A 14,134-nucleotide genomic window follows, 5' to 3' on the forward strand; every position below is an offset into this window, starting at 1 on the left:
AGTGCAGGTAGAAAGTGTGTAGGTGTGGAGTTAGGTGTGGGTAGGATGTGTGTGTAGGGTGTGGGTAGTAGGTATGGGTAAGAGTGTGGGTAGTGTGTGAAGTGGGTAGGAGTTAGGTAGGTTTAGGTAGAAAGTGGATAGGGTGGTGTGGGTAAGGTGTGGGTTGAAGTGGGTAGGAATTGTGGGTAAAAGGTATGGGTAAGGTATATAGTAGTGTGTGGGTAAGGGTATACGTATGGGTATGGGTAGGTAGGTGTTAGTAGGGTCTGGTTAGGGTATGGTTAGTGTGTGTGTAGGGTGTGTGTAGGATTTGTGTAGGGTGTGTGTATGGTGTGGGTATAGCGTGTGTATGTTGTGTGTAGGGGGCTTTTAGGGTGTGTGCATGGTGTATGTGTAGGGAGTCTGTAGGGTGTTTGTAGGGGGGTGTAGGTTGTGTGTATGGTGTGTGTAGGGTGTATGTATGGTGTGTGTATGTGTGTAGGGTGTGTGTATGGTGAGGGTAGGTTGTGTGTATGGTGTTTGTAGGGTGTGTGTAGGTTGTGTGTGGATGTTTGTAGTTTGTGTGTAGGGTGTGTGTAGGTGTTTGTAGGGTGTTGGAGGGTGTGTAGCTTGTGTGTAGGGTGTTTGTAGGCTGTGTGTGGGGTGTGTGTAGGTTGTGTGTAGGGTGTTGGTAGGGTGTGTATGGGGTCTGTGTAGGGTGTGGGTAGGGTGTTGGTAGGTTGTGGATAGGGTGTTTGTAGGTTGTGTGTAGGTTGTGTGTAGGGTGTGTGTAGGGTGTTCGTAGGGTGTGGATAGGGTGTTTGTAAGGTGTTTGTAGGGTGTGTGTAGGGTGTGGATAGGGTGTTGTTAAGGGTGTGGGTAGGGTGTTTGTAGGGTGTTAGTAGGGTGTGGGTAGGGTGTGAATAGGGTGTTTGTAGGGTGTGTAGGGTGTTCATAGGGTGTGGGTAGGGTATATGTAGGGTGTTGGTAGTGTGTGGATAGGGTGTTGGTAGGGTGTGTGTAGGGTGTTAGTAGGGTCTGTGTAGGGTGTGTGTAGGGTGTTTGTGTGGTGTGTGTACGGTGTTTGTAGTGTGTGTGTGTAGGGTTTGTGTAGGTTGTGTGTGGGGTGTTTGTAGGTTGTGTGTAGGTTGTGTGTAGGGTGTGGGTAGGGTGTTGGTAGGGTGTGGGTAGGGTGTTTGTAGGGTCTGTGTAGGGTATATGTAGGGTGTCGGTAGGGTGTGGATAGGGTGTTTGTAGCGTGTGTGTAGGGTTTGTGTAGGTTGTGTGGGGGGTGTTTGTAGGTTGTGTGTAGGGTGTGTGTAGGGTGTTTGTAGGGTGTTGGTAGGGTGTGTGTAGGGTGTTTGTAGGGTGTGTGTAGGGTATATGTAGGGTGTCGGTAGGGTGTGGATAGGGTGTTGGTAGGGTGTGTGTAGGGTGTTAGTAGGGTCTGTGTAGGGTGTGTGTAGCGTGTTTGTAGGGTGTGTGTATGGTGTGTGTATGGTGTGGGTAGGGTGTGTGTAGGGTGTTGGTAGGGTGTGGATAGGGTGTTGGTAGGTTGTGGGTAGGGTGTTGGTGTGGTGTTTGTAGGGTGTGGGTAGGGTGTGGGTATAGCGTGGGTCGGGGTGTAGGTAGGGGCTGGGTAGGGGTTGAGGGAGAGATTGGGTTGCGATTGGGTAAGGCGTGTGTATTGGGGCATTTGTAGGGTATGGGTAGGGGATGTGGGCAAAGTGTGGCTAAGGAATAGTTAGGCCGGATGTGGTTAGGGTGTAGGTAGGGGCGTGTGTAGGATGGTAGGGACATTTCTATTCCATGGGTAGGGTTTGAGTAGCCATCGAGGGATCAACCACAACAAGCTGTGGCTGCGGGTGACATTTTATTTCATACAGAACATGAAATCTGCGTCTGTGAAGCGCCTAGCCGTGGTTGCAGCGGTTGATGCTGACGTCAAACTGGAGCGAAGGTGGGCATGACATCACCACTGCAGCCCCGTGGTCACACAGAATGAATTTGCTTGCATCGGTGTGGGGGAACATCGCGCCGTTGTTGTTACCGTTGCAGCTGTTGGAGGGAGTGGAGGTTCTGAGGATTGATGGTTTCAGAGTGGTCGTAACGCCTGACTGGCTGGAACACGATCTCCTGCCTTCATTCCAGACAGTTCCACCTGGGCAGTCCCTCATCCACAGCTTCCCGAATGCATCACACTGGATGTACCTGGACGGGTTGGGAGGGTAGGGGAAGTCGAACCGATGTCTAGCAATGTTTGCAGGAGTGCATGGATTTGTTACATTGCAAGAGATTCCTCCCTCGACTGGTTCAGCCCCACAGCTGATTGTGTCAGGGTTGTATTGGGTTTTGCCGGGACATTGTGTCACATACATGTTGCCCTTTAGGTCGCAACGAATGAACTTGGTCGAGTCAGAAGTGTGGGCGTGGTCGCAGGCGTTGCCGGGGGAACAAGGGTTGCTGACGTTGTAAAATGTATCTGAAACACAATGATGCTAAATGGAAGCATTGTAACAGTTGGCACGTGGTATTATAAACGTGTCACGTGACAGATAGAGAGATCTTAGAATATGGCCTGAAAGTCTCGTGAGGCGCTACTTCCGTCACTAAGCTGGTTCCCGACTCCCTTTGCGCGCCAAATTGAGATATGCGAGACGGCTTCCATCCGGCACCAGATTTCCGGTGCCAAGCGTATATTCAAGAACAAGTTCTGATTCCTAATTGGGCAACCACCAAATATGACTATATTAGACCGGACCAAGTGTACAACCATGCTTGACTGTCACAGCTGTTGACAGTCGTAATAGTTGGCAAATCTGGGGAAGATTACATCTGTTAAATTCCTGCGAGGATTATCGGTTCCTTACTATCAACTGAAAACCACGAGACTACGAGACCATTCGAAAAGGTATGAAACGTTGTTTGTCACCGGAAGTACGAAGGTCTCGCGAAGTGCCGTGACCTACTTACGGGCCCTACAGACAAATAAGGCATCAACTGACTGATGGATCTATGAAGAGAAAGATTTGTGACATAATCCAGTTGTCTCAAGTTTGTGTAGATGTAAAATGTAAACACTATAAATTGATCAACTAACCATCACAGTTATATCCGTTGTCCTCTAAGTCCTTCCTGGAGCAGTCCCTTTCCTTCACGCCTTCCTTACAGATTACCCGGGCCTCTGTTCACACAGACAATGAACATCAAGTTAAAACACAAATATTGTCCTGAAACAAAGCAGCATTCAATCTGCTCCGGAAGAAGAAATTCCATCTTCAACAAAACATCCTATTCCATGTTTAAAATCTTTTTAAAGGATAAGTCTGGTTGCTGCTGCGGTTCGGGTAACCTTGCTCCAATGCTGTATTGAGTGCTAAACCCATGCATGTTAAGTAATCCTATCCTTTTCAGAGGTAAGTGTAGATAAGCGGACAGTCAAGGCAGTCTGATACTTTTTGTAGGCATTATCATTTAAACTACTAATTATTACCTGAAAGACTTGTGCAAGTCTACGGTTCAGGATCAAGTCCAACTTTACTCACCGTTCATTTCGGCCTCGTTGTACAAGTAAAAATATTGACTGCCGGACAAACCATCTCTACCCTTTTCAACAGGACTGTCTGGTATCAGTGTGTAACCCAGCACTCACTTGGTGGTTGCTGGGAAACACGCACGCTGAAACTGGCGTTGACACACGAAGCCATCTGGGCAAGGGACACCGACAGTCGAGTGCCAAGGACGGTTATATACAGTTGTCTCCCCTGCATCGTCTTGTTGAAGTAGATGATGGCGGGTTTCCCATCACGTCCAGTGTCTTTGACGTCATAGAAGGCGGGGCCTGGACGGGGGATGTTGTATGAGGCGTACATAACGAGGGTGCCACATACCACCTCACCCACCTGTGTAGCAACAACCGCAACGACTTACTGGTGACCCATGAACACACACATTTTGAAGTTGCCATAAACCTTTAAACTGTGTATGTTTACGGATTGTCATTTTGGTAAATCATAAAACAGCTAAATGGAATGGAACAGAGATACCTAGCCAAATCGACAGATCATCGCCGGCACTACAAGAGTTTAAACCCGCTATGTTTCTCCATCACCACGCTGAACATAGGGCAGCTGTGGGCCAGTCCATGTTTGTAATGAACGGTTCAACTAGACACCTGGTTCCGGAGAAGCTAAAGCGATGATGGCACTGCTATTCAGTATATGTGCATCTTGAGAAACTTTGGATGCTATGTGGTTAACGACCACATCTGACTCTTTAACTTACGGTGTATACATTTCACATCTAACGAGTTGATGCACTGAAGGATGTGGAGGACAAAGACCTGAAATACTGCATCAGAGGACATCAGATTTTACAATTCTACAACCCGTGCAGATACATACTGATCAAGCCCATAGAGAGTGTCCATAAGTGTACGTACCACAGCTTTATCTTGGCCTGGGACGGGTGTTGTGAGGTTGTCGTCCTTAAATTTAAACGAGTCTTCCACGGTCTTGTTCACAGGTAGTGGTACGTTGATAGTCTTGTTCTGTTTGACTGCAGTCAGAGCTGAGGAAAGGAGGAACTATTAAACATTGAAAGTTTGCACTTGATAGACATTTCATTCTACAATATCACATAAGATGTAGGACACACAGATGGACGAACTCAAGTACCCTTTTAAATTAGGGACAAACCGTGTTCCATAATTAGAACATCGGGCTACACTAAGGGCAAGGAAACAACTTTAGACTAAGTTGTGGTTGGAGTTTAAATACTAGTTTCAGTTTGTGTTCCACTATTTTTGTACAGTGTTTACAATGTTCACCGTGATAACCAAGCACGTTTGTAAACTGACACCTACCTCCACAGGAACTGTCCTTCAGCTGATACAGCAGACTGTCAATCTCCCTGAAGCTGCTGAGCATGATCACGTGGGTGCAGTAGGGCTGCGTGGCCACACCCCTCAGCTCCGACACATCAGCGTTTCCTATACCGACAGATATCATGGTAATACCTTCAGCTTTGGCCTTCTGAGCAGCGCTGATGGTTGCTGTTTTACTGTTGGATCTGCCGTCTGTGAGGAGGATGGCTACCCGCTTGGCGTTAGGTCGGGCACCTGCTGCTGGGCTGAACAGGACGTCGACAGTGTGGAGGATGGCTGCAGCAGTGTTGGTGCCACTGTCGCTCTTACTGATTCTACCGATAGCAGACACCAGGCTGCTTTTGGATGCAAAGTCTCGGAACTTGATATCGTCCCCAACCGAGGAACCATATTCCACAGTAGAGACCTTCACTTCATTCCTCGAGATGGTTAGCTTCTCCGTCACGTTTCTCACGAACTCGATGGTGCGATTAAAGTCAGCTGTTGATACGCTTCCTGACCCGTCAAGGATGAATGCAAGGTCTAGCTGGGTCTTGCAATCTAGTGACAGAAGAATTACTCATGAAGGAGCTTCCACGTCCTGTCCGTAACCATCTCCATCTTCAGATTAAATAATAAAAAAGATTCTTGAGAGGCATTTAAACTTCTTGTTTAATGTAGAACACACCGTTTCTGGGCTACTTCTTGTTTATTGTTTAACACAACGTTTCTGGGCTACCTCTTGCCCCTTGCCCATTCTTCAGCAAGAGCCCAGAAACGGTGTGTTCTACATTAAACAAGAAGTTTAAATGCCATCCATATACTTGTCTTATAAATAAAATACACTTAATATTACCACTTTTAATAGCATACCAGTTCCTGTCATTGTTCTGGCTTTGGTAATGAAGCCAGACTCACTCCCGCTAGGTCTCAACCTTGAGGCCCAGAACGAGGCTTGGCTAGTGACGTCACCAAGAGGGCTGCCACTGTTGTACTTCTTTATATACAGTGCCGCTGCCAAGCCGGAGTAGAGAGGCTTTCTCAGATCTGTCCAGGATGTACTTCGCCAGTCGATGTTGAAGGATGATTGGGTTTTGTTACACTCAGCAACTATCGATGAGGGACACGTCTTCGTCTCCAGGAACTTACTTTCATCAATCTATTTTTGGTAAAGGAGCAATGCTACTATAACTACATGCTAGGTTTTTAACTGATTCAAATCCTGCTCTTTCTTGACAATTGGAGCAATTTACGTCTAAGTGTCAACGTTTCCAAGAAAACTCAGCTCATTGAAGAGACCTATGAACCAGCACTATTTGTTGTATATTCACAGTATCCAGGAAGCAGTCTCAATACTGTACACAGATAGAGTTCACGTCACGGAACAATACTCCAGAAAAAGACACAATTACAATACTCCGAACCTATATTTCATAGCAATGAGCATACACTGCAAAAATAACATTTCTAAGATCTTGCTAAGATAATATTTACTTGAAAAAGCTTGACCAGGCTTGGAACATTCGGGACCTTACTAAGGTGGATTTATGGGTTTCATTCTTTTGTGCTTCTTTGTTGATGTGTGTTACAAGATAGCAGTGACCAACATGTAGCCGTAGAACGGTTGTATCATGACAATGGATAAAACAGTACTTCCAATGCCTACAATGCATTGGTTGCTGTTGTTGGCAGATGATCAATGGTGGCTGGCTGACTGTTATCATAATCAAATTACAGTCTAAGATACCGGGAACCAGCGTCAAAGTGAAGACACTTTACAAGTTTCAGCAACACTGGATATTGCCGACACTGCTGCAACTAAACTCCTGGCCACATCCATTAGAAATATCGGCTACAAGCAGAGTCAGCTGTATAAATAGTAATTACGATGTTATGAGCACGTGTTTTGTTTTGTTTTAAAAGTGTTAGAGGTCTTCCAAATAGTTCAGCAGGAGAAGATGGAATGAATTTCACATGGCATGCCGGATACAATTTCTCACAAGAACGAAGCGCTAAAGAGTACTTTTGGAGAGACAATACACAGTTCGGCGGAAATGCCTAGACCTCTAGAAACTGACAATGTATCAGAACCTACCTGCCATATGCCACCGTCATACCCTGATCTGTATGTCTTTGAGTTGGTTCCATCAGTGGTCTCCACGTAGGCCAGACGTCGCAGGAACAGTCGGTCGTCCCCGAGGATGCAGTTGGATCTGATCCTGTCAACGACAGCTTTTACGACAGCGGTTCCAGAAGCTCCAGGTGCTATGGTCAGGTCCACACCAACTCTAACCCCGAGAACGCCAGGCAGGAACAGCAGCGTCCAAACAGGGTACATCGTCATTCTTATGTGCTGTTTATTCACCACACTGAAGATGGAAAGACTTGACGGACTTTACCTAGTGGTGGGTAACTATTTGGAATCAGCTTTAGAGCAACGTAATATTATGCGACACCTCAGGGAAAAGGTCCACAAAGGATAGCTATATGTAGACATAGATAGGCTAGTCTGCAAACGTAACTGAGTCGAGCCGAGGTTCGAACCAATGACCCCAGCCGCAGAACAGAGAGTAGTATATACACTGGGGGGTACGAGATAAAGTCCAACAAAAGACTCTGTAAAGCTTCATTTATGAAATAAAGCTTTTGTCAGGCCCTTATCTCTCTCTGCTATTGTATATACCAGGTTTGAACCCCCAGTTAACTTCCTGGTCACTATGACCGCGAACCAACACTTTCCTGATCATGTGACACGATAGCTCTATGTGGTGTTGACCTCGAGGAAACAGTTGGTTACAGGATACTATTGGGATCACTCGACAGTTAAATATTTTGCTTGGGGGGTAACATTGTGCCGTATGGTATGATCAATAATTCCTCTCTGACGAAACCTCTCTCTGGCCCATCTTTCAAGTAGTACAAGTTCGGCTCGTCGGCTTTGATGTCCACTTTATCTATGTTGTAAGTTTTGACTGACCATGTCGGATCGGTGGCTCGTTTCCGAGTGTCCCCTTCGTGTTCCCCCCGGCTGGTAGAGGTACCTCACGAGGGCCCTATCGGGTATCTGTTTCTCCTTCCCACGTGATGGTGCAGCCGGTTCGGCTATCACTGATTTCAGTTTGATAGCATCGGCCTGTTTCTTGCCGGTGAGACGGGTGGTTTCATGGTTGATAGCTGACACCACCTGAGGTAGCCGCGCTACCCATTCCGTCGATCGTTTTCCTGGGTTGACCATCTCTCTCGCATACTCGTGTCCGAATAAGCGCTCGGCCAAAGTCCGATTGAATCTCTCGACTATGGCTTGGCTGCAATGAGCCCCGGCCGCGCCACGCCTGACTTGGAAGTCGTGCTTGGCTAGCAGTTGTGACACAGCACCCATGAACTCCTGCCCGGGGTCGACTTGCAGCTCTATGGGCCATGTCAGCGGACTCGTATGTATATGCGCTCGAATCCGCGGGCTACTTGGGCCGCATCTTTCGCGGTTAAAGGCTCGGCTTTCTTGTAGCGGCTGGCAACGTCAACGATGGTTAGGGCATACTTGTACCTCCTGTTGTCCGTGTCCGTGTACAGCACTTCACACCTTCACACCACACCGTACTGCTTCTTGAGCTTGTTGTAGTAAAAGTCGTACATCAGGTGCTTGAAAGGGTCGAGGATGCTCATCCCCACGTAGACGGGCCGGTTGAATTTGATGTGGCTTACTCATGTGCAGGGCCTTCAGGTCGTTGGGGAATATCTTGCTCTGGTTGAATGTTGGACTGGCTATCAGTTTCCTGAGCTTGTCTTCCTCTTTCGACCGAACCAGCTTCACGGTCACACGTTTTCGTAAATTCTCCATCGTCTTACCGAGCACTGAGTTGTTCATGAGCTTGTAGAGGTTCTTCTTGAAGTCACTGGTGGCCAGCTTTCGCAGGTCAGTGTTCATTCTGATGTAGGGCTCCATCCAGGGGCTTTGGTTGAACTTGAGCACCCTATGAATTTTAGTCAGCCTCATACCCAGCGACAGGTACAGCTGCAGGTAGCGGTAGTGAACGATGTACTTGGTTTTGGTCATCACGTTGACCACCCGTACACCCAGCAGGTTCCATTGGTAGTCAGACATCCAGTCCGGGTTCACCATCAAACGTTCTGGAGCCAGGGGGTAGCTGTTGTGTGACTTGTGTAATGCTGTTGGATACTCTAAGTCCACTTCGAGTATGTAACCCTTCTCCGAATCCGGCGGTATGCTCATGACGTCTACATCAGGCACCCACTCGAATCCCCCGGTGGGTAGATACTGGCTCATGGCCCAGCCCTTCATGTAGTCATTGTTGGCTTTCATGTAGCGTTTGGCAGCCATGGAGATCCCGCCTCGCAATCCTTTCTTGATGAACAGGTGCATGTCGTAATCGGTGAGCAATTCCAGCTTAACTCCGGTTTTCTTCAGCAAGGCTTCCCAAGAGAGCCCCGGGACTGGTGTAGTACCATGCGGGGTCGAGTTGATACTGCTTGAAACACGTCCTCCTAAACGTCTCGAACACGTCAGCCAGCAGGAGCACGTCCGTTCTTAAGTACAGGTCATGGTAATCGCCCAGATTCTTGCAGTCCAGTTTATTCCATACGTTAATCGCGTGCGAGTAATCGTCTTGTGTGATTGTCGAGTCGGTCAGGTTGCTGTAAAACCAGTCGATAGGGGATAGTCTGGTCTCGGCGAACTTGGCCCAACCATCCATGTACTCGTAGGGGTAAACACCCCTCCTCATCACCAGTGGCAGAGTCTCGGCGTCGGTGTATCGATCAGTGATGCGGAAGGTATCGTTGGCCTTAACCAAACTGTCAAGAGACGACAGGAGGAACTGAACTGAATCGATGAACCTCAGGTCGTTCAGGGAGAAGGAGATGTATCTCTCCATGATGTTGGGGATGCACGTCAGGTTGCCGTCGACCTTCGCAATGGCCTGCATGATCAAGTGAGAGTCGTACCCTCTCAAGTTGTGGAAGACCACGAGGATGTTGATCGTTTTGGGGTTGATTGTGAGCTTGAGGTTGCACGCGTTGTGATCTGCGCCTCTGTACTCACCGGTGACATGGCAGTGATCTCTCACCGAATCTCTGGCTTGGCGTTTGAGTTGTTTCACCGTGGGAAGGTGTTGTATGTCGAGTAATCTAAACAATTGGGGTCTCCTCATTCGGGAGTAACCCACTACACCTCGTTCTCTTGCAATCTGCTTGAGCTCTCGGATAGTAGGCATTGTTATACCCAGGTGTATACAATCTCTAATTGGGCCACCAACAAGGGAGGTAACTCCTCCAACCATCAAAAAATCCTTAGTAAGTATCTAGATAGACCTCAACGACCCACCCAGAACATGCGCAGCATAGTAGGGTGTTTTGTATTATTTGCAACGAGTTGTCGACAAGCATATCTATCTCCCCGTGACGATATACATCTGCTCGTCCACCATCAAAGTAATTCCAAGTGTGCCCATCAACCCCTATTTTCACCATGATTGTAAATGAGCACCCCTTATAGAGTTTGCCAACAATTACTGGTTTGAGGGCACCAACCTCTATACTTCTGCCTACATTTATACCTAGGTGTACACAGTCTCTAATTAGGTCTCCGTACTAAGGAGGCGCCTACATTCGTTTATGTAGTCCTTTTTCTTCTCGTAGATAAGCTGGTGCCTGACTACGTTTGCCTCGTGGGCTTTACATAAACAGTAGTGAGTGACATTTCACTCCAATAACGCACACGGAACACGTGTAGTTCGCGAAACACCTCCTATGAAAACAGCAGTACCCCTCAGTCCTACATCTCCTACCGCAGGTCTCGGTCTTCCCCATAAGTATGTACTGGCATCGGTACGGGGCAGGTCTCATCTTTTCTATACTCATATGGGGACCTAGTTTAATTGCTTTACGATCAACGCAGTCGCTGCTAGACCCAGCACCGCGAAGGTCAGTTCTCGGTCCTTTTACCCCTGGGATGGTGTGTAGTACTGAGCAAGTGTGGGTTCCTCGATTGGTTCGAGTTGTTTGCCGGTTAGTAGGTAGTATTCTCTCGCTGCGTCATCGACATCATGGAACGTATAACGGCATGGTTGTCACGCTGGAGTCGTTTGTTAATGTAATCTAGCCTCTGCATATGTTTCTTCGCATACTAAGCGTGCACGGCTTGCAATTTCTCCACGGCTATGTTGTGTCGTTTTCGTTCCGCTTCTACCTCGGCCGCGTTCGACTCCCGTAATTTCGAGAACAGGTAATTACTCCCGGAAAATGCCAGGGCATTGACTAAAGCCCCGCCGACCATCATAACGATCGTAGCCATCCCATATATGTCTATATTTACTTCAAAATATTCCCCGGTATGATCCCTTGCTTCACGAGGATATCCTTGGTGGCCATCGCCAAGCCCAAATTCATGATGAGCATGCCCATATCCTGCAGGTCGAAGTCGAGCTTGATAGTCGGTTGTTTGAGGACCATCTTGGTCAACTGAGCGTACCCTACGGCTAGGCTGGCGACCACAATGGCGTGGTATGCGTCGTTAACGAACGTTTTTCCCTCAGACATGTGATATAGAAACATATATTTAATTACAACATAATATGGGGGTTTACCTCTACTCGTGCATGTGGGGTTGGTGCTTGTGGTCTATTTTAAAGCATGAAAACCGCGGCAACAGCAGCAGTTGCGCCTACAATCCATATATAGTTACTCTTATGTTGCTTGGCTTGACCACCTTTTCTACCGGCGGCAACCCTTTTAGGGTTCTTCTGCTTGGTGACTTGTACTGGGGTCGGTGTTGCCTCTATCGGTTTCTCCTCTGACAACGGGGTTGTCTGGGCAGCATCCATCTTGTATACTATTATGATTATTATTCCCCTCTTTAAATTGACAATGCTTTGCCTCGATGATCGCCGCTGTCACCGGGGCTAAGAATATACCGTATTTATGGTACGTGATAAGCCTTCAACCAGTCCTGCAGACGTGTTCCCGGGTCGACTTTGTGTACGTCTGCATCCGTCATCACCCAAGGTCTTTCCGTGTACGTTCTATTCATGTGCAAAGTAGGGCACATGATAACGATGTTATCAAACACATCCAGGTAGTACCCCTCCAGCATATCCAACACGAAAACGGTCTTCCCACAGTCCGTCTGCCTGCACACTATGGCGCAGTGCAGGTTGCGGGGTACATCAATAGATGGCTTGCACGAATCTCCCATTCTCTATTTTAAGTTGCGCGTCCATAATCACGTACAGATATAATTTCAACTTGCCCGTGGGTTGAACCTTCTTGGTAATCTGGATGGTTATCCCCTCACTGCCATTGTCGATGGGGCGACCGCTGCCATGTAATTGATCATCATCCGTGGATCACATGTCCAACCATAGCTCGTACTTGTTGGTCAGGTATTCACCGATCTGCAAGGAGGATAGGTCCAGGTCCTTGATGACGTGTTGGTGTGGGGTCGGTAGCTTTGTTATCTCATCCCACTGCTGGTGTGCCCTCATACCGGCGCTGAACAGCTGGTTGGGCACACCCTCGATGGTCACTTCCACCTTTTCAATCTTGGGGTTGAAAAACTTCTCACTGTTCCTTCGGAACGGCTCGTAATCCTCTGCGGGGACGATCAGGATACCTTTCATCGATCACGCCAGCACGTTGATGTTCCACAGTGTGTCGCTCTTATCCCATACTATCGCTCTATGCTGCAGGACCCTATCGTAGAGGATGGGCACTTTCCCCGAGTACTCGTTTCGAACCTGCCTGGCCAGCTCCGGGCCAGTGACCATGTCAAACCCCAGAGAGATGTTGTCAATGACATAACTCCCCCTCATCACGTTTCGGCGTACGCACGACTTTGCTGAAGTCGTTAAACATGAGCTCTTATTCAAGCCTATCACCCAACGTGCCCTGTCAAAACGGCGCATGTCCCGTGAGCAACTCGAAGTCGAGCAGCACACGGAACTGGCTCCCATACGCTTGAAGCGATGGCCTTTTCACCCGCTGAGATCTTGTCTAGCTGGTCTTGTGTGAAGCCGTACCCCACGCACAACCGGGTCGATTTGCTGATACCTTGGTACACATCATTGACGCGTTCTCCCTCGCTTTTCCAGAGGTCCCCATAGCAGTGAAACACGTCGCTGTCGTCAAAGCTCAGCACCAAGTTGCCGGTGATCTTGATGGTGGTTTTCTTGATGATGGTTCAACCTACGTTCTGCACGAGCTCGCGTTTGTTGTTGGCGGAGTCAACGTGAGGTTGAACGTCAGTCGAACTGTGCCTGGTACGATGAGGTCATTCTCACCCAGCTTGGGGAATCTAACCAGCAGCGTTTGGTTCTGGTCTATCTTGCTGGGATTGTTGGTGATGGTCACGACAGGCACACGGCTCTGACGCCTAGAGGCTCTCTTGATCTTCGGAAAGGATCTAGTTTCCTACCGTACATTGTTATATACATAAAATATAAAAGTTTAATATAATTAATGGCTGAAGGCAGTCATGAGGACATCTCGATGGATGATATGGGTGCTGGTGGGCTCGATGATGGGGAGACACCTCATTCATGGGCAGCACCGTTAGCAACGAACTTTTAAAATCGACCGTCAACGACTACTACGACGCGTTGAAGTCAGATAGAAACTACGTCAATCCGTGGGGACGAGACTTTTCCAAGTTTACCATCGACAAGAAGGGAACGCTGCGATTGAAAGCTCATCCGGGATCGATCTCATGAACAAACACACAAGAAAACCGCTTGCCTTGTCTACGCTAGGCAATTGCCCTGGTGGGAGGCAACTGATCCGTGATGAACTAGGCTTCAGAGATTACAGTGGCACACGACCTAAGCTTTCCCCCGAAGGTCGTCCAAGATCTGCAAGCAGCCAGGGCCAAACTCGGCGGTGAAAGTGATATGCCCCAACGTGCTAAAGAATCATCAGACAGTCTCGAAAAAATATTGGCCATGTACAGTGACAAACCCTTGCCGGGTTTCGAATTTCCTGTATGAGAACTGCGAGGGCTAGACAAGGCATTGCGAACCATTCGTGGAGAACTCGTGAACAATATGGGGAAACTGAACGAAATTGATGAGCACATCGCTCGCGAGAAAATAAAACTCAGTCAGGCTGACGAGTCTCTGAAACCCATCATCGAAAAATGGTTATGTTACTTATAAGACGAGAGGCGGAATCGATTGGAATCCGCATCCTCGAACCGGGACCAGCTTCGGGAGGTGGGACGTGACTCACGTTGATGCCTGCATTGACACCCAACCTCTGGTTGGCCATGGCTATGACTATTTC

The 14,134-nt window shown here is 48.1% G+C and overlaps 1 protein-coding gene across 1 annotated transcript; it reads right to left on the reverse strand.

Moving 5' to 3' along the window:
* Positions 1–1,839: 1,839 nt before the first annotated feature.
* On the reverse strand, positions 1,840–7,202 carry LOC124268905. The gene is made up of 7 exons (XM_046703923.1): positions 6,939–7,202; positions 5,717–6,002; positions 4,844–5,404; positions 4,421–4,548; positions 3,632–3,881; positions 3,080–3,163; positions 1,840–2,461 (listed from the first exon to the last, which is right to left on the reverse strand). Exons 1-7 carry the CDS (start codon positions 7,185–7,187, stop codon positions 1,893–1,895), a joined length of 2,127 nt encoding a protein of 708 aa, XP_046559879.1. The 5' UTR covers positions 7,188–7,202; the 3' UTR covers positions 1,840–1,892.
* Between the last annotated feature and the right edge of the window lie 6,932 nt (positions 7,203–14,134).

This window comes from Haliotis rubra, unplaced genomic scaffold (assembly GCF_003918875.1).
Source record: "Haliotis rubra isolate DU_JTF1 unplaced genomic scaffold, ASM391887v1 Scf1401, whole genome shotgun sequence".
Classification (NCBI taxonomy): domain Eukaryota; kingdom Metazoa; phylum Mollusca; class Gastropoda; order Lepetellida; family Haliotidae; genus Haliotis; species Haliotis rubra.

Coding starts and splice junctions, on each gene's coding strand:
- LOC124268905 (XM_046703923.1), bottom strand. CDS start 7,187: ATGACGATGTACCCTGTTTGGACGCTGCTGTTCCTGCCTGGCGTTCTC. Junction 3,882..4,420: donor CAGGCCAAGATAAAGCTGTG/GTACGTACACTT, acceptor GTTGCTACACAG/GTGGGTGAGGTGGTATGTGG. Junction 3,164..3,631: donor TGTTTCCCAGCAACCACCAA/GTGAGTGCTGGG, acceptor CTGTGTGAACAG/AGGCCCGGGTAATCTGTAAG.